The sequence below is a fragment of the Phodopus roborovskii genome, unplaced genomic scaffold (assembly GCF_943737965.1).
Source record: "Phodopus roborovskii unplaced genomic scaffold, PHOROB, whole genome shotgun sequence".
Taxonomy (NCBI): domain Eukaryota; kingdom Metazoa; phylum Chordata; class Mammalia; order Rodentia; family Cricetidae; genus Phodopus; species Phodopus roborovskii.
In genome coordinates, this window is record NW_026126651.1 from 10,526,156 (window position 1) to 10,548,583 (window position 22,428).

Genomic DNA, 22,428 nt, shown 5'->3' on the forward strand with positions numbered 1-22,428 from the left:
GTCCGGTAGGACCAAATGGTCCTCATTGGGCTCTTATCCCTTAACAGTGCAAGTTGTCCCAGCCTGTCTCTGTGCTCTAACAAAGCTGAAGGATTTGCCTTCCCTATGGGTCAGTCTTCATCTTCTGCTAAGGCAATAGGAGAAGGTGAGATGGAATGCCATGCTGCTGACGAAGCCACGTGCAATAAACAGCTTTGCCTGTGTTAACACAAGTATATTTGGGGAAATTTTGACTCCAAGAGGCGAAGTGAGTCATTACCTCCTCGGCACATCCCAGGAGGCATTTCTGTTTACTATGCTCAACAGTAACAATGCTTTTTAAAAACTGTCTTGTGCCACCCTTGGGGCATGAAATCACTCTGAAGATGGTATGTAGCCATTTTGACTCCCATGGAAGTTCCATCTGTGCTTTTCATTTGTCTCCCTGTCACCTCTGAATGTTCCAGAAATTTAAAGTGCTAGTTAATTTAAAATATTCTGCTCTGCATATAGTATTACAACTTCTGACACTTGAGCAAGTTTAAATCACATTTTTAAAAACTTTGGTAAAGCTTTTAGGGAACAGTTTATTCAGTGGGTTTTAAAAATCATAATGTTAATCACCATTTTTTCAATTTGTTCACTGGTTGAATAACTCATTCAATCAAAAATTATTTATGGAACATTCATTTTCTGGGTCAATATTAAACAGCAGTCAAATGGTAGGGCCCTTGCTGGAAGTACAGTACAGTATAGTTGCCCCTTAGTATCCGGGGGAAGTTGTTTCAACACAAAATTCACAGATGTGTAAGCCTCCCACATAAACTGGTATTTTGCATAAACCCTACACACTCCCATCTATGTTCTTTATATAATTACTAGATGATTCCTTGTGCCCAATGCAATAGAAACACTACATAAATAGTAGTCATGCTGTGTTGTGTCCTACGTTTTTCAATATAGTTTTTATTGAATGTTTGACATCCACAATTGTTTGAGTCTACAGATTCTGTTCCCACAAATACAAAAAGCTAACATGCCTAATGGAACATCCATTTCTGAACCAAATGCTTCATATGCTTTTTGATTCTTCAACCATTTACTCCATTATCCATTCTCTCCGCAACCAATGAGACTCTGCTCTGCACAGGCTTAGAAACAGACACCATTAGACATAGCCATTGACCTCAGTGGGGTTAGCTTAGAAACTCCTTCAAGGGGGACAGCTATTATAAAGGATCGAAGGACACAGCTCAGGATTGCGGTGCTTACCAAGCACATACATGCTCTGAGTTGGATCCCAAGTGCTGAAAAACAAGTAGATTGGTAGGGCACAGTGTAGGCTTTGGGGCTGTCTTTGGAGACATCTCCAAATGCAGAGAATTCCTGAGGAAGCTCACCTGTCTCTCCAGGCTTCTGCCTTTCCTCCCCACTGCAATTTCAACACAGACCCAGGACCTGTTCCTAGGTATGACCTCTGCCAATACTTTCAGCTTCCCCAGCTGTCCTGTTAGAGAACCTGTGTTCACTTTGTACTTGCCTTTGTCAGAGCTTAGCTCCATGGACACAATATGGTGGATCAGAGGAATCCACAGAGATTTCTCAACCACAGAAGCTCTGTTGTCCCTTCCAGATGCTGGCCTGAGGAGGCTGAGCTGGTGACCTACTCTGACATGTCCACAGGGACTCAGCTCAGATTTATCACATTCATGTTTCACAAGAAGAAATAAGAATAGTATTTTTCACTTACTGGAATGATATGCAAGCACCAGGGTCATCAGAAGAGGACTGGCCATCTTGCATAATAAATCTCTGTGACATGCAACTTTGAAGTATATACAAAAATATTCAGACGCATCCTACCTAAAAACTTGCTTGTTCAGTGGCCCCTGCCCTATAGGACCAGCTGTTTCCGTTACTGATCACATTATTCCAGTCACAAGTCTTATGGATGGGACATTATGCCCCTGCCTCAAGCCTAAAAGCAGTGGTAGCAACTAATTCTCCCCTAGGTACTCACCATCAAGGTCTGTAATACATACGTAAGGCAAAAGGCTTCTTTGTCAGGTTTCTTTGCATATGGGATTGACAAGGACTGGGTTAGTTAGCTTTTCCTTAAGGAAAATGGAGAAAACCAGCCATATTCTGAAGTTTTCCTTTCATTCATTCAACAATGTTACTTGAGCTTCTCCATGTGCATGGTGTTGTGGGGGCATTGTGAGAAGACCAAAGAAAGCCAAATGTGGGCTTCTTTTCCATTTCATGAGTGAACAGTGATGAAGCCTGCAGAAGGGGAAGGGAAGGGCCGAGAGAAAACGCACACGTAGCTGCCATTTATACCCATAGGTTTAGCATCTGCAGATTCCAGCATTTGGGGGGCGGGGATGATATTTGGGAACAAAGTGCATGAGTGCCAAACACATTTTCTTTTTTCTTATAATTCCTTAAAAGCCACAACTCCCAGAATGTCTGGGTGTCCATCTGATAAATGTGAGTGCTTCATCTTTAGCTCGTCCTTGAGATCTGGGTATAGTGTAGAAATAAGTACCATTGGGGTTGGAGAGGGGAGGGGGGGAATTCCATGCATCTCTATGATTTGTGACTTGATAGGAAACAAGAGAAAAGTTGAAGCCTCTTAAAACTCATTAATCATATATCTCATGTTTGAGGCCTTAAATGGTTCTAGAAAGTGGCACCCCGAGCAACAGTGTTTATTGAGTGGTTTTTCTCTTTAATTGAAAGAGTTGATAATAATACAAACCGCACTTGGCACTGTGTTTGAAGCTGGATTTCTTTTCCCTTCCATGTGTGCTTTGCCTTGCCTTTGTTCTTCTGTGCCAAGTGGGGCATCAGCAGTGATGAGAATTACTTTCCTTTTCAAGGCCGTGATGGCAAGCGACTTTGCAGTGCCAAGATTCCGATACCTAGAGAGACTGTTAATTGTCCACGGACACTGGTGCTATTCCAGACTGGCCAACATGGTGCTGTATTTCTTCTACAAAAACACAGTAGGTATTTGGCATGGGTCTTTAGAATTTTTCAATTAAAGGGCTTAAAATAGCTTCTCTCGAGCTATAAACTCAGAGTCCAGAAAGAGGGACGTAGAAGGCCTCTGTGACAACCCTATCCTCATTCCTACCCTTCAAAGGCTTACAGCTTGTAGGATCTATGCCTTGGTAAGGCCAGCAGACCACCAGTGTCTTCTGTTTACTCCATCCTTTTGGGTTTGTATGGATGTCTGTGGTCGTACTCTAGCCCTGTACCCTATAATGTCTGAAAACTAACTCATGGGAAATAAAAACAGCTGTATCTTTAAGGATGAAAGGTCTTATAAACAGCAGACAACACAAGAAAGTTCACATATAAAGTAGCATAATGACAAGGTCAGCAGTTTGCAAGGGACCACGTTGATAGTAAGTTGCTAAGACTGTCACAGTCTAACATCTGCTTTTGTTCTTAAGTTCTCAGCCTACATCCTTGTGTTTCTTAGGGGTGTTCCACTGGTGTGTCTGCAGTGGAACACTGATTTCTCTGCTGTAGACAAGGAAGGTTAAAGGCAAAGTGTGTACAGTGGCCTGGCGAACATAAAATTACTTGATCTTGCTTTATAGTTCAGACATTGAATGGTGTGTATCAGAGACACACTCCAACCAGCCCTGTACAAATCCCCAAGTGAGACCTTGAACCTAGTAAGAAAGGGACTTCCACATTCTCCTGGCCTTAGGGCAGTTACACACCCTGCTAGCTAACTTAATTAGTAGCTCCAGTTATGTGAAGCTTCCTAGGCCAGATGCACCATGAACACGTGTGCCTCTTCAGGGGCCTTGAATACAGGGCTCTTCCTGATCTCTCCCACGTGGTTCTCATGTTTAATCTTAGTTTCTTCATACTCCATAGGCCTGCAGAATGGCCCACAGGATCATCACAAAATGCTGACTCATTTGTAAGATTTCTAGACACTCTCCTGAGGGACTGCTGGTTTGGCTCTCTGCCTCTGGCAGCTTGAGGCTGAGTGAACCAACAAAGAGACAGACTAAACTCTTGGGATAATTGACCTCCTAACCTTGTCCCATAAACCTCACTGTCTAGAGACCAGAACTCTGCTGTCAACAACAATATCTTGTGCTCTACTGCAAAAGAATAAAACAAGTTAAAAGTTTTTTTTTTTTTTAATTCCATGTGGAAACCTTCATGCTAACTCTAAGCTGATGTCTGTACAGCTCTTTTCTTGTGTTCTTAATAGTTCATTCTGGAGGCTGACACATACTTTCCATTCCTAACCTCTCCCACCCACTCACTTGCCAGATTTTCAGAATGCCTTCTAACAAATGAACACAGATGCTTGCAACCAATCAGGACTAATTGAGTAGACTTGGAAATTTAATTCAGATTAAGCTCCACCTGGGACCACATCCAAAAACATTGTTCCGTTTCTGCCCTTGTGAGTTCATTTCACCTCTTCCTTTTACCCCAGTATTAAATTGCCAGCGCTGTGAGTCCTCAGGTACCCAGAACCTAGAGGCTCCCAGCTTCCCTCTCCAGGAGTGAATGGCCCCTTTGAGTAGGTTAGACTGTAATCAGCCTCAGTTCCTTCAGTCCTTAGCAGTGACTTCTAAAGTATAGTTGCTCCTGAAATTAGGGTAGGGTCACTTTGTCTTGATAATAACCCATCACAAGTTGAAAATAAATCACAAGTAGAAAATGTATGTAGTATACACTTAGATCAACTACTATCATAGCTTAGCGGCAGAGCACATTGGAGCGTTGTTGCCTTCTGGCTGGCTAGCTGGGAGCTTCACCTCAAAACCACTGTCCAGCATTTCCTGAGAGAATGGAGCCCAGATAAAAATCCAACCCAAAATTCAAAGCATTGCAGAACACATACTGCTTTCCCACCACTATCATAAACTTGAAAATTCCTAAATCGATGCATCATAAGGTGAGAACTATGTCTGTTTGACTTCTATGGGTTACAATTTTTTAATCCCCCCCCCAAAAAAAACACCAGAACTGTGAATTAAGCTAGCTGATCTCTATAATTCCCAATTGAAGTCTGTCAATTTGACAAGGTAATGAGAAGAACATATGCCAAGCTTTCTACCATTTTAGAGATAAACAGAAGCTAAAGTGGCAGCCTGAGGTGGCTTAAGCCTCTCCCTGCCGGCCTTGTTAAGCCTGTCCTTGTTGAAAAGTACAGGGAGGAGAAAAAGCTGCTGGTTTTCCTCATATAAGATGCAAGGCTTTGTTAAGAGCATTCATCCCTGTGAGGAGTTCAAGGGTAATCACTCCCCACAGGAGAGAGTCATTAATTTTAAGAATAAATTGGCCTTTCCAATAAAGAGCAGAGAAGAACAGTTTCTATAGTAACAGAGGACTAAAGCTCTTTGGTACCATGAGGGGGGGCTCTCAATTATCTAAGTAGCTTTCTTCCTGTTCCCTTTGACTCCATTTGCTCTACTATGACTCAGAAGGCTGAGCCCACGATGGTGGGTGAGCAAGAGTGAGCTGTGGGAGGAAGGCAGGGGAGAAAATCAATGAGAAGCCCAAGTCTGTCAGTGGCATATTAGGAAACTTAAGTCATAGATTAAAGCAGTGCTTGGGGGATTTAGTCATAGCTTCCACCCACATGGACTAGTATTTCCACCCCCCCCCCCAATCCTCAGAAGCCATTTTCAAGGCAAGAAATCAAAGCTCCAGACCCAGGGCACAAAGCAACTCGTTCAAGGGCCATGGAGAGCTGTAGCTACAGAACCCAGACCCAGTCCTCACTGTGCCCAGTGGAGGAGCATTCATCCATTCTACCACATCTCCTCTGGAGACTGCCCCCAGCACCTTAGGCTACGATCCATTCGTGTTTGAACAAGTTGGGTCTATTACTCATACTCTGATCACCTTCCTATCTTAAACCTTAGTTTTTCTATAAATGTTAAGATTAGTAACTTGAGCTGCAAAGAAGGAAATGACATTACACTAGGAAGAGTGTGCCTCTGACAATAACCCCAGTATTCCAGAGATCTCATTAGTTCTTTAAAGGCACCGGATCCTTACATCTCAGCAACCTCCCTGGGTAGCTCTCACTGGTATGGCCATAGATGGGGGCACTGCAGTAGGGAGGATAATACGATCTATGCCAAATTTCACAGTGAGTGTGAAAACATATTGTACATTTGTTAGTTTTTGCATCACTCTGATGAAATAACTGAAATAAAGAAGTTATGAGGGAGATATTTTGTTTTGGGTTTTTGGTTTTATTTTGGTTTGTTTTTGTTTGTTTGGCTCATGGCGTCAGATGTTTCAGCCCATAAACGCTTGGCCCTGTTTCCTGTGGGTCTATGACGAATCAGCACAGCATGATTAGAATGAAGCTACCTACTGCGTGGTTCTCAGAGAGGCGGGGGAAATTGGGTCACCAATATTCTGTTTAAGGATGTGCCCTCCCTGACTTAACTTCCTCTCACTAGCCTCCACCTCTTTTGGTTTCTACCACCTCCAAATAGCTCTATAAGCTGGGAGACAAGCTTTAACTTAGGGACCTCTGGGAGACATTCACGGTTTGAACCACAGTGTTTTGCATCAGTCTTCAGACTGCCTTCCTCCCCCACCCCACCCCAGCTGAATGTTCTGCAGCCACTGATAAACCCACCTGGTGAAAGTGGAAAGTGGAAAGGTATCCTACCCAACTCCCACCACTGCAGAGCGGGTGGATGACGCTCTCTGCTTCTTTCTTGCCTTTGCTCATGTGTGTCTTCCTCTTACGGAAGTTCCTGATGATTTTCCACTGTTCCTTTTCAAAGATAAGGTGGAGATGGGAGGACCATAACATCAAGGTTAGCCAGGGCTACATGGTTAAACTCGTATTCTCGCCCACCAAAAAAAAGAGGAAAAAAAAGAAAACAGGGCCTCACCAATGTATCCCGGGATAGGCGTTTGGGAAGATAGAAAAAAAGGAAGGCCCTAGGGAAGAAGCCACAGGCTCTCTTAAAATGTAAGCCATCCTCAGCCCCAGTCACACCTTGACCATCTCTCCAGATCTTCTAGAACAAGATCTCATTCCTCCCTAGGATTCCCGGGAGTTCCAAATTCCTGTTGCTGGTCTCTTGAGAACAGGAGACTGTGGTAGAAGGGGATTGTGAGAAAGCTAACAACAAAGGTGCAGGTTAGGGCTGCCTTTTGGGAGAAATCACTGCCTCCTACTTAATTATGGAAAATCTCCGCAGGGCTCTTGAGTGCTTCAGATGAGTCTCTGCGGGGACAGCTAAAAAGCGACTGTTTCTTAGAGCTTCTGTCTCTATTGCAGATGTTTGTGGGCCTCCTGTTTTGGTTCCAGTTTTACTGTGGCTTCTCTGCATCTGCCATGATTGACCAGTGGTATCTGATTTTCTTTAATCTGCTCTTCTCGTCACTTCCCCAGCTCGTGACTGGGGTGCTGGATAAAGACATTCCAGCCGACATGTTGCTGAGAGAGCCACAGCTTTACAAGAGTGGCCAGAACATGGAAGTAAGATCCCCAGCATCTCTGCCTTCCTCTCTCTGTCTCCACCCACCCTTTCACCTTCCAGAAAGTGAAATTTCCCCAAGACCCCTACTAATAAGCACCCCCAGAAATTTGTTAAAGTTGTGGGATGGATGCTATTTGCTAGACTCTGTAATATGTTGCATTAGCTTTGCATTACTTTAACAACATACCTGAGATGATTAACTTATAACGTCATGTCTAACTCAGAACGTAATTGCTTCGAGTTCCCTTCCTATGGCTACTCTGCTGACACTGATTTCTCAGAGGAGCAGGCTTCATAGCTCAGGAGACAGTTCATTAGGATACAACAGGTTTTCTAGGTGCTACTGTGGTCTTGACAGGATTCTCATCCTAGCTGGCTTACTGTCCTCAGACACCCATGAGACCATACACTGTAAACTTGTCATATGGAGTGAGGTAACCAATGAGAACGTCACAGATGCTTCCCCTAAGTGGTGGTTAATGCTCCTCCTGAATCCTGTGTATATGCTGCAAGGCAAGCAAAGCCTTTGTCAGATGCTTCAGGACTTACTGGGGGTGCTGCTGAGGGAATGGTGGGGTCCTGGTTGCTGCTTCTTTATATACAGACTTCTGTCATTCATGTACTGGAACATCCATTTGTATCACGGCCATTTTTGCCATTTGTTGTACTGTGCTTGGCAATGATATAGCAAGATACCTAAGTCAGTGTTTTAGTTATTTCTCTATTTATGCAACAAAATACCATGATCAAGGCAGCTTAGAAGACAGTTTACTGGGGGCTTAAAGTTTCAGAGGGTGAGCCCACAGCCTCCATGGTAGAGAGCGTGGTGGCAGGTGGCAGGCATACCTCCTCCAAGACCACACCTACAGTCCTTCCCAAATAGTTCCATCAGCTGGGAACCGAGCATTCAAATATATGAGCCTATCAGGACCATTCCCATTCAGGCCACTATAGTCAGGTTATTTAATTTTTTTAAAGTAGTTTTCTGGATGTCCAAGGTTGAAGGGCTGCATTTGGTGATGGTTTTGATGTTGATGGTGTCTGAAAATATGGCATGGCCTGGCAGGCATGACAATGTGTCTTTTCTAGTCTCTTTCGTGTAAGTCAGCCAAGGGGACTCCTGTGTTCCATCTTAATTATTTTCCAAAGGCCCAACCAATTTCTGCTCTCAATATTTCACAGGATTGACCATGAGTGAATCAACCCTCAGGGACACACTGAAACCATATCAAAACCAGAGTAATAATTTCTTTGTTTCACATCATGAGGGGTTGGAGAGACAGCTTCGTGGTTAAGAGCACTTACTGCTCTGGGCAATGCATACGCATCCTGCACATACACAGGCCAAAACACCAAGCACATAAAATAAAAGCAAACAAACCTAAAAATCCACTAGGAAACATCAATTATCCAACTTTAAAAGGCTCATTAGTAAGTCTTTCTAAAGGACTCACCATATTGGGATGTAGGGGAAGCAGGGAGCAGGCCCAAGATTTCAGCTATTCTTTCCTGATAAAAAGTTCCTTTGTAATGCTTAGTGAGCGGTGTTGTTCCCCACACCCCAGCCCTGGGATTTCATGAGTACTAACAGTATTGTCATCATTTCCGCCCTTTCTTTTTTTCTCCCCACAACTCCTCCCATCCATTCTCTAGACTCCATCTCAAATTTATGACCTCTGCTGCTGATATATACCTGTAGGGCTCATGCTCTGGGTTCAAAGGCTCCCAGGGACTCAGCTGCCTACAGTTGTGAGCCTGCCGGTTTTGGTTTCTCGTCTTCTATGTTGGAGCCTTGGTCCCCTCAGGTCTTGAAGCAGTCTCCAGTTCTTGACCTGTTTAAGGTATCACATGCTCAAGAATGTGAAGCAAGCTTTCTTGTCGGACTACCTTTGGATCACCAGCCCCCAAATAACAAACACAGAGACTTATTATTAATGATGAAAGCTTGGTCTTTAGACTTATTTCCAACTGCCTCCTATAAGTTAATTAACTCCTATTTTTACTCTACACTCTGCCAACATGGCTTGGTTACCTCTCCTCAGGACAGCATGTGTAAACATGCTCCCAGTCTGATGGTAAAATACAAGGGCCTAGTAGGGCAGTGGTGGTGCACACCCGCCCTTAATCCCAGCAATTGGGAGGCAGAGGCAAGTGGATCTCTGTGAGTTTGAGCTAGTTCCAGGACAGGCTCCAAAGCCACAGAGAAACCCTGTCTTGAAAAACGAAAATCAAAACAAAACAAAAAACCAACCAACCAACCAACCAAACAAACAAACAAAAAAAAAAAAAAAAAAAAAAAAAAAACAGAAGAAAAGAAATACCAGGGTATAGATTCCTCCTCCTCTTCCTATCTTTCCCTGGAAATCCCACCTAGCCTCTCCTGTCTAGCTACTGGCCATTTAGCTCTCTGTAAAACTTTTGATTGGAAGTTATCTAGGCAAAAGATACATTTTCACAGTGTACAAAAAGATTGTGCCCCCAACAAGAACGCCTTAGAGAGGACAGGCCCATCTCTATAAACCTCTCCTATTTCTGTGTCCCAGGAATACCGGCCACAAACATTCTGGTTAAACATGGTGGATGCTGCCTTCCAGAGCCTGGTATGCTTTTTCATTCCTTACCTGGTAAGTGGGAGCCCAGCACAGGTTTTTCTGTTTTTGGTTTTTCTGTCCTCAGCTGCCTCTAGGCTCCTACAGACACATAAAACTTTGCCATTCCGCTTGTCTTTCAGGCCTACTATGACTCTGACGTGGATGTATTTACCTGGGGGACCCCTGTCACAGCTATAGCTCTGTTCACCTTCCTGCTGCACCTGGGGATTGAAACCAAAACCTGGGTGAGAGCCATGGACAAGGCCGTACTTGGAGAGGGACGGGTATTGTGGGCCACATACTTCCCCGCAGCTGTTTTCCACATAGAGGGAGCCTTCAAAGCTGCCCTAGCTGTGTGATAAAAAGGAACATGGTACCTACCCACGGCCACCTCTCCTCTTGCCCTCACAGCCCTGCCCCAGGCTGCTCTACTAAGACCAACCAGCCACTGATACCAAGAGTCTTCACTAAGACCCGAAAGGCGCACCCCTAACCATTCCCAGTAAATGCATGCCACTCTTAAAGAGAAGTCCACAAGCCCTCTGTCTCTGGTTCCTTTCAGACCTGGCTCAACTGGTTAGCCTGTGGCTTCAGTACCTTTTTGTTTTTCTCCGTGGCTCTGATTTACAACACCTCCTGTGCAACCTGCTATCCTCCGTCTAACCCTTACTGGACCATGCAGACATTACTGGGTGACCCTCTGTTTTACTTGACGTGTCTCATTGCACCTGTCACTGCACTTCTGCCCAGGTGAGTATTGGAGTCCGTGCCTCCAACTGACAAGCAATTTCGACACACATCCCCTTGCCCTTGCTGTGCTTGGCCCTGAGTGAGTCTCAAAAGAAGCTGAGTGGCTCGCTTTAGAATCTGATTCTTTTTCCTGTGTTCTTTCCAGATTGTTCTTCAAAGCCCTCCAGGGGAGCCTTTTCCCCACCCAGCTCCAGCTGGGACGCCAGTCAGCCAGGAAACCTTCCAACAAATTCAGTGTTCCCAAAGAGACTTCCACTCAGGGACAACCATCTGGAGGCTCAGAGACTGAGCTTTCAGAAAAGAAGACCATGGGACCCTTTGAGTCCCTTCCCAGAGACTGTGCCTCTCAAGCTTCCCAGCTCACACAGCAGCTGGCCTGCTCCCCAGAGGCCAGCGGGGAGCCCAGTGCAGTGGATACGAACACACCATTAAGAGAGAACAACTTGCTGGAAGGACTGGGCACCCAGGCTTCAGGGCCCCCCAGGTCTGGGGAGGCTGTTTCAGAAGAGTGTCCTGGGGACTCCAAGAGGAAACCCATCAGTGCTAGCCAGACAGCCCCCTTAACGTCACTCTTCCATCTGCCCAGCATTGGCTCACTCAACTGGATCTCCTCCCTGTCGCTGGCCAGTGGGCTGGGAAGTGTCTTGCAATTGTCTAGAAGTAGTTTACAGATGAACAAGCAGGATGGTGAGTTCCTGTCCAGCCCCCAACAGCCAGATCAGGACCTGCACAGCTTACAGGGACAAGCCACAGGCTACTTCTAGTATCGCCTCCAAAGGGTCACAGCCATTTGAGGTGACGACTCCTTGAAATGGCCTTTTTATTATGTAACAGATGTTAATGTTATTTATGTTTATTATTTGCACAAAAGAGTTCTAGGAAGATGTATTTTTTAAATATTTCCAAGACAAATATAGGAAACCAGAGGTACCCAAAAAGAAAGTTTATTTTTTAAAGTTCTAAGTAGAGTATACTGATGAAAAATAAGAACACATATCTTTATCTATCTGTACATAAAGTTTAAAGAAGAGTGACACTTGAAAAGTGTGTCTAGATTTATTTTTTCATCTCATTTTGTAAGGAAAAGCTATGTGCTTTGTTTGCTCATCACACACATGGCCCTTGCTTTTTGCAAGCAGGCATAAACATGTGACTACTACAGTGAACCCTGGAGGAAAGAAGACAGGAGTAGGGAGAAGGTGTGGACCTTTGAAGCAAATTTCTCCATTGGCTTCCAATATTACCAACAGCAAAAGGAAAGTGAAAACTCAATAAAAACTTATGTGATGTTCCTGCCAACACTCCGTTCTGTGCAGGCATTTCATAAAATCCATTTCATAGGTGTGACAGCTCCAATGTCATGTGTATTTCTTGCTAAAATCACCACAAGCAATAAACAACCTCCACTTTGTGAAAAGAGTGTTTGGTAGCTGCTGTTGCGTGAAGGTGCTGATGGATGACCCGAGTGAGTGTGCTCTGTCACTACTTTGTTCAAGTCCTGAAGAAAATGGTACTGTGATGATTAGGCCAGGGTTACAGAGTGACCTGTTATCCGTGACTCCTTGCACCAGGCCATGGGCAACAGCCAGACTCCACTAACCAAAGTTTTAGACATTTCAAGTAATTACCTTCAGGCTTTTGTCCGATGAGCTATCATATTTCTTTATCAAAAAGGGAAAGGGGGAATAATTAAAACTCTTAATGACAAACTCGAATATTTCAACAACAATGTCAACTCATCATCCATGTAGTGCCTACCCTGTCCCACACTTAGGATAGGAAATAAGCAGGGTGTGTCTCATGCTTCTCCAGTGGGTGTCTGTCTCCTCACACCGCAATGCAGAGGACCGGAGGATAAAGATTTGGTTCTTACAAGAATCACAATGTTTCTCATTCCTCAGAACACACAGACAGACAGAGAGAGATAGAGACACAGAGGAAAGCTTGACTCAGGTGGGCTAGGCTCTCTGATGGAGAAGTGTCATCACTCAGAAGTTCAATATGTTTATCATATAGAGTGTTACCTCATGCAGAGAAATAAGGAGGCAGGGTATATGGTATGCAGCTGGATCAAGGAGACAGGTTTAGGTAATCTTAGTAGGAACAGTCTCTGTAGAGGAGTGGCCTGTAAGCTGTAAACATCCAGGGAGCAGGACGCTTTCAGCATACACTGTCAACATTTAAAACAGAAGGGTCTGAAGCTAGGGTCCTTGACATTTCTGCATCCACATCAACAATGCACATTCATTCAGGACTTTAGTCACTTGGAGCTTCCCCTGATCCCCATGCTAGGGCTCCTTGATGGAGCTGGGAGGGATACCTGGGTGTTGTGAGATGGGGGTGGCAGAAGTGAGGGGGAGACAGCTTCAGCAGCAGCAATGTGGAATAACCATCCTAACCTTGCCTCTGTGTGACACACATCCCCCATGACTGGTGCCGCCTTTTCTGTTCTTGGGAGCCATGCATCCAAAAATAATTAAGTTGGTAAGATGTGTTATTAGCAAAAGACCACAAGAAAACAAGCATATATATCTAATTGTCTGCGACTTCAAAAATGACACACTGTCCAGACACCCTGCACTCACAGCCTTGCTTCTTTCCAGGAGAAATCTTCCTCTGAGGATAGGGTTTCTTGGCAAGTAGAAGGATTTGCGCATTAGCTTCAGAAACTTGCATAGCAAAGCCATGCTAGAGAAACAAATGTTGCAAAAGGTGTGGCAGTTCATGGGTTGAGGGATACTCATGATACTCATAGCATTTACTGTAATCTATTCCAGCCAATTCCATTTATCTCAAAGTAGCATAGTATGGGGTAAAATTCATGGTCCTTTCTCAAAATGTGTCATATGAAAGACATCACCAAATCTTGACAAAACATGTGAAAATTTGAATATTTAAAAACAGTGACTAGAGGGAGGGAGGGAGATGGAACTGAGGTTGATATGTAAAATAAGAAATAATGACGATGATAATAATAATTAATAATAATAAAACAGTGACTATTGGAAGGTGAGAGACTAAAACCACCATTATTCATCCACGACTGGGTGAGATACCTGGAAATTCAAGTGAACAAATAAGAGGCCCTCAATAATCTAAGGAGGGAGTATATCAGCTCACTGTGCAGGAGTATGGCTGCTCTTGAGGACTAGCCCTGCTTTTGTATTAGAGTAACCGAACTAGCTAATGACCACTGCACAGCATGGCTGCTTTCTTCAAAATCAAATCAACTAGTTTGAACTTCTCAGAGGGCAGACACTCTTGACATTTTGCCTTTTATGTCTGGGATTGCACAGAATCTAACACCTTGAATGCATTAATCAAATATTGGGTGAGTGTAAGAAACAACCTATTAATAATAATTAAAGACATTCTAATTAAAATTGTAGTCAAGAAAAATTACTTGCTATAACTCATTACTTGTTTAATAGTGTCCAGATGCAATATGTGAAGTTTTAAATGAAGAATTACTGGAATGGCAGGAACTCGAGATGAACATTGTCCATATACAATTACTGTATATGTGGAAAATCCCACATGAACAAATTAAAAGGCTCTCACAATTAACAAAAGAAAGAAGTGAATTGTCTCACTAGAAGGAAAACAAGCTACAGTTTCTATAGAGAGTGGTATACAGTGGAGGCTAGAAAGGTCTCATTTGCACCACTACTGGTACTAAGAAAAACTGAAATACTGGAGATAGAAAAATCTCTGTGAACATAGACAGTTTTCAGTTTCTTTATGTGGTTGTTGTGAAATTAGCAAAGTGGTTCAAGAGTTTACCTAGGAGGATTCATAGGCCAAAAGACCAAAGAAAATTCCATCACATAAATCATGGACAGAACATGCCTGCTGTGTACAGCGAAGTGTTAGCGAGTCTAGAACTGAGCATAAAACCAGCTAAGATCATTAAAGGATAATGGACAGTCCAGATTGTAAGATGCTTTATGGCATTCAGATACTTAAAATAATGTACAGTTGTTCAAGAAAGATACATGGACAGAAGACATTTGATATGCCATTGTATAATCAGAATTTATGCTTAAAGGATTAAGAGTCAGTGAGAGCTGTTTATAAAATAAAAAATAGAACACTTAATCATATGATATCACATGTAGCCATATGTGATGTAAAAAAAATCACATATGTTCATACTTATATGATATAGAAAAAATTATTTGTATGTTCATACACAGTCCCAGTAAGGTAAACTTGAAATTTTTAGTTGAAAGCCACAGTATAGGTAGAGGGAACTGAAATCCAGCGTCTGAAGCTGATCCCTTGGGCACTTGAGGAAGTCCCTGGGGTCTTGCCTGTCTTTTGGTTCCTAGCCCTGCACTCCTTTCCTTGGCCCTGTGAACTGGGTTCCTTGCATCTGTCTCAGCATTGGTGGGTGGCTCTTTGCTTGTGGATCTATCAATCCTGTTCAGCATTACTATGGAGGACTACTAGAAGCCTCTAGCATGCCATTACTGTAGACTCTGTCCCTATATTGCTAGCAAGCAAGGGCAGCTATGAGGAAGACACTGCCCTGTTCTGGTCCTGAAATGGTATCACCAATCCATTCCAGGGCAGCTTATTTGCTGACTAAATCTAACACAGATGGCTGATAACTGAAAAAGGACAATAAAACCTCCAAAGAGGAAAGCCATTTGCACTAAAAATATTTCAGCATTTGTGTATTAAGTGAGAATTAAAACTGAAAGGACTAACCTCCTGGGAAAAGAGGTATGCTGCGCAAACACCACTATGAATAACAAATATCAAATCACTATTTGGATTGAACACTCATATTCTAGTGAGAACACCCTGCCTGGGAAGAAGCTTGAACTCATCCCTTCTCTTGACCCAGTTAATCCTCTTTGGGGGACTAATTTTTTTTTTTAACATATGTACATGTGTTCATGAAGTACATGCATGGGTATGCACGCTCACACGTATATGCAGCTGCACCGACACAGTTGTGGAAGTGTGTGTGTGTGTGTGTGTGTGTGTGTGTGTGTGTGTGTGTGTGTATGCTGTGTGTGGGGGCTATCTCTATTATTCTAGACCTTATGTATCGAGGCAGAATTGCTCACTGCATCTTTAACTCTGAATTTGGGCTAGTTTAGTCTAGCTATCCGGCTTGCTCTGGGGATCCGCAGTCTCCACATGCTGTGTGTACACCCAGGGCCTACACTCCCACACAGCTTTTAGGTGAGCTCTGAGGATCTGAACTCTAATCCCTGTGCTGGTACCACAAGCGCTTTCCCTGATAAGCCATCTCCCACCCCAATTTTGGGGACTAAATTTGAAGAAAATATCCAGGTGTGTTCATTTAAGATATTCCTGATAATTAAGACTTGGAAAGCTTTTGTACTGTCAGGAAATAATTTCAGGAAACATCAGAGATATCACAGTTCAGGAATCCACTGAGAGAAGCTCCATGAAAGGTCTCCTGCCTGCCATGTTAGAGACCAAGCCCTATATGACTAATGCCGTACAAAGCTGGCTCTTGCTCTTTCATGACATATTTTCTAAATCAAGAAGCAGATGCATCAGAGTCTTGCTGCAGTGGATGTATGACCCTTAAAACATGGTTATAAAGCTTTGGGGCAGGGATACATGACCCTTAAAACCTTGGTGTGAGGCTGTATGGTCGTGGGCATATAACCCTGAGAACCTGAGTGTGAGACTATTAGAGCTCGGGGAGGTGTGTACATACGTATGTGTTGTTCCCAATGCAGGGTCACACAGAAGAATCTAGTGAAATTAAGTGTATAGCAACAACAACAAAAGCACATGAATGTGGGAAAGACACTGTTATAGGAAGGGGGTTACAAAGGGTGGGAGGCAGAATAAGAGAACACAGACTACATAATCAGAATATAATTAATACATGGGTGATATTGTCAAAGAATAAATTCAATTAAAAAAATCTGCGTATGGTGTTTCATGTCTATGATCCCAGCTATTCAGGGCTCTGAGGCCTGAGGATTTTAAGTTGCCGTCAACCTGAGCTGCATAGAGACACCCCATCTCTGAAAGAAGAGGGGAAGAAAAGAAAAATTTTGAGACTGCTCAAGAATGAATACTCTTTATATGACATCTTTGCGAGTCTGCTCATCCAATTCATGGAATCTAGTACATTCCTATCTCCATTAGCACAGGTTTTTAGAGCCTCATCATTGAAAACAGCATAATGCTTCCACAGAGTAGATATGAGCTCTATGTTTGGTTATTGTTCCAAAATAGTAACCACAAACTCTCAACTCTTCTTTTGAACCCTTTTTCCAGAGGAAAAATTAGTCCAAGTCAACAATGTAAACTGTCACTTTATGTCTTTATTTTATCACAGGCCATCCTATGTAGGAAAATAATGGTGAGAAGGTGAGGACCTGGGTGTAAAGAATACAATAGTAGAGGATTTGTCTGGCGTTCCTGAGGCCCGGGTTACATCTCAACACCACAAATAATAATGATACAATTTGAGCTTCATTATAGATAATGTGCCACCCAGATGCAGCAATCCTGCTCAGATTACTCTCCCAGCACATTTTACCCACATTTGAGGCTACATAGCTAAACCAAGGCCTCACTCTCAGTCTCTGAGTTAAACAGCACAGGAAGCCTGGTAGGAATGACTGAGCTTTTTGGTCAGGCCATCTTCATGTTTTTCCACCCGATCCTACTTTCTCCGTGCTCTCTCTGATTGTTTGAAGGGTATTCCAGGAAACCTACTACACTTGAACCTGTCTTCATCAACTTTCTGGGGCTCTTAACTGAACAGAGCGCTGAATCAAGAAATAATTCCTCAAGAAAAAAGCCAAGGTATGGCTCCTTGTAATTAATTATCAGTTCACACATATAAGAATAGTTACGTGAAATATAGTTCAGCCAGTATAATGGTGGACATCTGTAATCTTGGCAGTCAGCAAACTGAGGCAGGAGGATCACAACTTTCAGTCTAGATCAGTAGTTCTCAGCCTTCCAAATAATGTGTCCCTTTAATACAGTTCCTCATGCTATGCCGATTCCAGGCCATTGCTACTCCACGATTGTAATTCTGCTACTATTACGAATTGTAATGTAAACACCTGTGTTTTCTGATGGCCTTAGGAAGCCCCTGTAAGATATACATTCAACACAAAGGGGAGGGGGATCACAGCCTGCAGGTCGAGAACCCTTGGTTTAGATGAAGTGAAAGCAAAGCATATGCTTGAAACTGTAATGTGAATATTACTGTGGGGCTGCGGGGATTGGGCAGTGGCTAAGAGCACTGTCTGCTTTTGTGGAGTAACTGGGTTTAAGTCCCAGCTTCTCGTGGCAGCTCACAACTGTCAGTAACTCCATGGCCAAGTATTCTCTTCTGACCTCCACGGGTGCCAGACATGCGTGCAGCACACATGCAGCATACAAGGAGGCAAAACAAATAATTAAAGGAAAATAAAATCTTAGGGTACCACACGTGACCATCTCACTTATGACCTCTCAGTATAATTTTGTGTTGAAGTCGGTCCCCGATATCCTGGACATACATACATGCCTGCCTGCATGCATGCATACATACATACATATTGCAAAAGCAAACCAACCTTCTCTTCGAGGTTCTTGAAAGCCGACAGTGCTTGAGTGATGAGTCCCCAGTGGCTACTCTGCTTTCAGGACCTGCAGCACTCCATCACCACAGATCACACCTGTCTGAGGCCTTGAGCCCCCAAACTCAGCTCCGTGCTCTGGCCAGCCTTCGCTCAAGGTGCTCCTCTCCGTCATGCACGGCACTGCAGTCTGGGTTTCATACTTAGCTGTGTCCCTTCCTCCCTTGTACTGAATCGTTCTTGTCAACCTCCCCAGACTATTAGCCCCTTTAGAGTACAGCCCCGGATTCTTCGGAGTAGAGTAATTCTCCCAAGATACGCATTTAATAATTGCCTAATGAATCATTGCTAATTCAGATTAGCCGCGCTGTCCACTCCATGCCTTTCTTCCCTGCCTTGGGTGCTCCAGTTCTCATCATGCGGTTTGTCTTCTCTGTGTCGGAGGTGAAAGCATGCTGTGGTTTGGATTCTGATTGTCTCCCAAAGCAAGTCCAAAGGTGGGGCTACTTTGGGGGGGTGGGACCTTATATCGTTGGACATGCCCTAGGAAGAGAGCTAAGAACACAGGCTCTACTTTCTTTTCCTCCTTGTTTCATGAAGGGCGTTCCATCATGGGCTCCCCACCTTAGCTGTGCAGCACCCTCACCAAGGGACTCAAGCAATGGGTCCCCTGATCCTAGCTATCACTTACACTTTCCCAAGCAGGTTCAGTTTTCTGCCTTTACCACTTGTACATGTCATGTTCCAGGCTCCCTAGCAGATCTCTAAGGGGTTTCTAGACCTCTGCCTTAGACTGAGGTCACCTCAATGAACCTTTCATTCTGAGGCTTCTGATGTAGACTGGACCACAGAGAGCTTTTGTGAGTTCTTAGCCCAGCAGAATAATAAATCCCCTTCTATAAATATATGTATTCTGCAAGTCTCTGACTTCATACTGAAACATCCTTAGTACCATGATTACATTTTCCTAAGTAAAAATCAGGCCCCAGCAGTCACCAAATGATAGAATATTTGGAATACGTAGATGTAGAGTCAACTGAAAATTAAAATAAAAAAAATAATTACAGCACAAAGTATGACTTTTTAAATAAGTAAAAAGTAAGCTGAGAAATCTAAAAAATCATTAGACTTATGTAGTTCTTCTTCTGAAGCAGGGAATGAAATTCCAGATAAGAGCAACCACAGAGATATGGGGTCTCTGGCTCTCACTGGCTAGGAAATGACCTGGTGGCCTGTACCCATGGCTATGAAGGGAACATAGGCGCCCTGGGCCTAGAGTCTAAGCAGCCTGTAACACTGTAGCTGCCCAACCCAGCTCTGCTTTATGTTATGGTTTCACCTTTAGCCTACTTTTGTTATCTCTGCTAAATAATGTCCTGAATCCATGCCCATTCCAATGGGTATACCAACTACTTTATCATGCACCCTGCCATTGCAGCAAAGCACATGCCACACTCAAGTGCCTGCACATCTTAGCACCACAAGTTTAGTTTCGTTTTGACTTTGATGAATGGCTGGCCTGCGGTGGTGTGAGTAGACTGTAAGGAATACGGTCACCCCTGCTGGCCTTCCTCCAGCGCATCATTTGATCTTATTCAGAAGGGAGAACTCTGGTGAGGTCTCTCCTCTGCCCTGCAAGATATGGACCTCTCCAGGGCATAGACAATCTTAATCACACATATTTAGACCACTGCAGAGAATCTGGCTGCCACTGTTCCTTTCCATATCAATTTCGCTAGGTCTAACATGGCAGCCTGCTGTTTTTCACCAATTGAATCACTTCTTGGGTTTGTAATTAAGGGCATGAAAACTCTCTCGAACAATTTGAACTTGCTTTGTACCTGACTCAGGGTCAGTGTTTGAGATAATGAAAGTGACAAGTGTTTTCCACACAATTACGCTGCTGTTGCTTTCCTCTGGCCTTCATTAATAGAAGCATAGCTGCAAGTCCTCACTGGAAAGCCATTGGCATGGCTCAGACACCGTATGGAATGGATAAAACCCTCCGCATCCAGGCCCAGCCTCAACTGCTACACAGCATGCCTCCTGCTCTGCACACAACCACCCAGAGTGGATCCGGTGAGTTCAGTCACTACTCCCACCCAAGGCAAAGTTCAGACGACGATTAGGTTTGCTTTGCAACTAGGATTTTCAGTTCCTTTAGTTCTTGGTTAAACTAGTACACAATCCCCCAAGTCTTCACCAAACTGAAGAGCTTTCTGGTTCTCAGCTCTCTCCACCCTTTGTGGTCTAGGTAAAGAAGGAAGCAGCTGAGCTTAACTGCTATACTCTTAATGTCTCCACCATCTTTTAGCAAGGCCCCAGAAATTAGTGGTTTTTTTCCTTTAACCACAGGAATCAGAATTTCTAGGCTCATGGTTTGATTTAGAAGGAGCTATCTTTTAGTTTTACAGACTTTGTATTCCTGCTTTTCTATGTTAAAGGACAAAACAAAGGAATAGGCAATATACATTAGTTTGGCTTCTCCATCAAATTTATACATATATATATATACATATATATATATATATATGTATATATATATATGAAATGAAATATAAAGCTGTGCTAGGCATCCAGGATTGAGCGCCTCTATGCCTTTAGAATAGAACCATGGATCTTTAAAAGACCTGGCCAGGCCCCAAAGGCATGGGCATAGAAGAGCTGGCTATGCCCCTCACCTGAGAGGTGAGGTCCCATCAGGTGGGACTGACCAAACCAGCTACCTCCCAGACCCACATCCAGGGCTTTGAGTTGGTCCGCCCCAACATCTACCCCATCTGTGACCTGCCTGACTGTGGGGTACTGGTCCTTCAGAACCATAGCTGTAGGATCTCCATGACTCCAGGCAACAGCAGGATATCCAAGAGGAGTTTCAGTGAAGGTCCAGTATTGATGGACCAACAACTCATTGCAATGAACATTTGCAAGTAAAGCTAAATGGACAAAATGGTATACTGTGTGAGACTCTGCAGCTCCCAATGTCATTAAAATGTTTGGGTTTTGTTGTTGTTTGTTTGTTCATTTTGTTTTTTTTTTAATTGACATGTTTTTCAAATTGTCTTTTTGGCAGATTCTACAAGGATGGCGGGGAGGACACAGAGGGACTGGGAAAGAAGTGCAATTAGGGTACATGGATGAAATTTTAAAAAATCAATAAAAATTACATTAATATTTTAAAAAGACCTGGCCAGGGACACCATGAATAAAGTGGAGGAGGGCATGCCGTCGAGCCTAATGGTCTAATTTGAGTGATTCAGCTATTTATCCTAGGATAGACACCTGAGACCTCTCCACAAATCACCTGGCTTCTTTCTCTTGGTGGGTCTCACTTGTAAACACAAGCATAACTGCTTGGATAGAGAACTAGTATTCCTTTCTTCTAAGTGTAAGTGACCACGGTGGCTACTAAGGAAGAGTTTTCAGAGTCCTGGCCCCAAGTTAAGGAGAACGCTTGCGCCTGAAGCACAGGACAGGTTTGACCCATTATCCAGCAACCCGGGGGAAACATAATGTGAGCCTTCCTTTCCCCTCAACACACCTGGCATATTATGACACTAGATATCCCATGGCCTGGTACACTAAGTCAAGAGCTTTGACAGAGTGTCTCAGGTCAGGAGATGGATATCAAGTGTTGTCATCGCCTTCTGTTTCCTGCATAGCCGTTAGGTGAAAGATGATAATGACAAAGGTCAGCCCTGTCTCCCTCAGGACCTTCCGGTGCAGACAACTTCAGGACAGCTAAATCTCATGAAGTTGAAAAGCATCCCAGCCAGAATTCTGACAAAGGACCTAGAATCCCAGAAGGAAATGTATTTCACACCGGAGAGAAGTATTAATACCCATCTCCCTTATTTAATTACAAAGGAGAAACATTTCAGTGTTTTACTATTTGTGAGATTTCTCATTACAGCAGCCTTACCAAAGATGGCAGGGGATGTTATGCAAGCTCTTCACTTGTTAAAGTCACAGAGGGCAAAGCAAGGCCGTCAAAACACAGTTGTGGAGTCACATTCACCTTTACTTAGAAGG

General features: G+C 43.6%; 1 protein-coding gene across 1 annotated transcript in view; it reads left to right on the forward strand.

Annotated features, from left to right (window-relative positions):
* Atp10a (ATPase phospholipid transporting 10A (putative)) overlaps positions 1-12,168 on the forward strand; it is a 146,311-nt gene extending 134,143 nt beyond the window's left edge. The window contains exons 16-21 of the mRNA XM_051174120.1: positions 2,862-2,987; positions 7,277-7,477; positions 10,022-10,102; positions 10,210-10,314; positions 10,632-10,819; positions 10,965-12,168. Coding sequence (XP_051030077.1) covers positions 2,862-2,987; positions 7,277-7,477; positions 10,022-10,102; positions 10,210-10,314; positions 10,632-10,819; positions 10,965-11,583 — 1,320 coding nt within the window. The 3' untranslated portion in view covers positions 11,584-12,168. The remainder of the gene's footprint in view (positions 1-2,861; positions 2,988-7,276; positions 7,478-10,021; positions 10,103-10,209; positions 10,315-10,631; positions 10,820-10,964) is intronic.
* Positions 12,169-22,428: the final 10,260 nt, after the last annotated feature.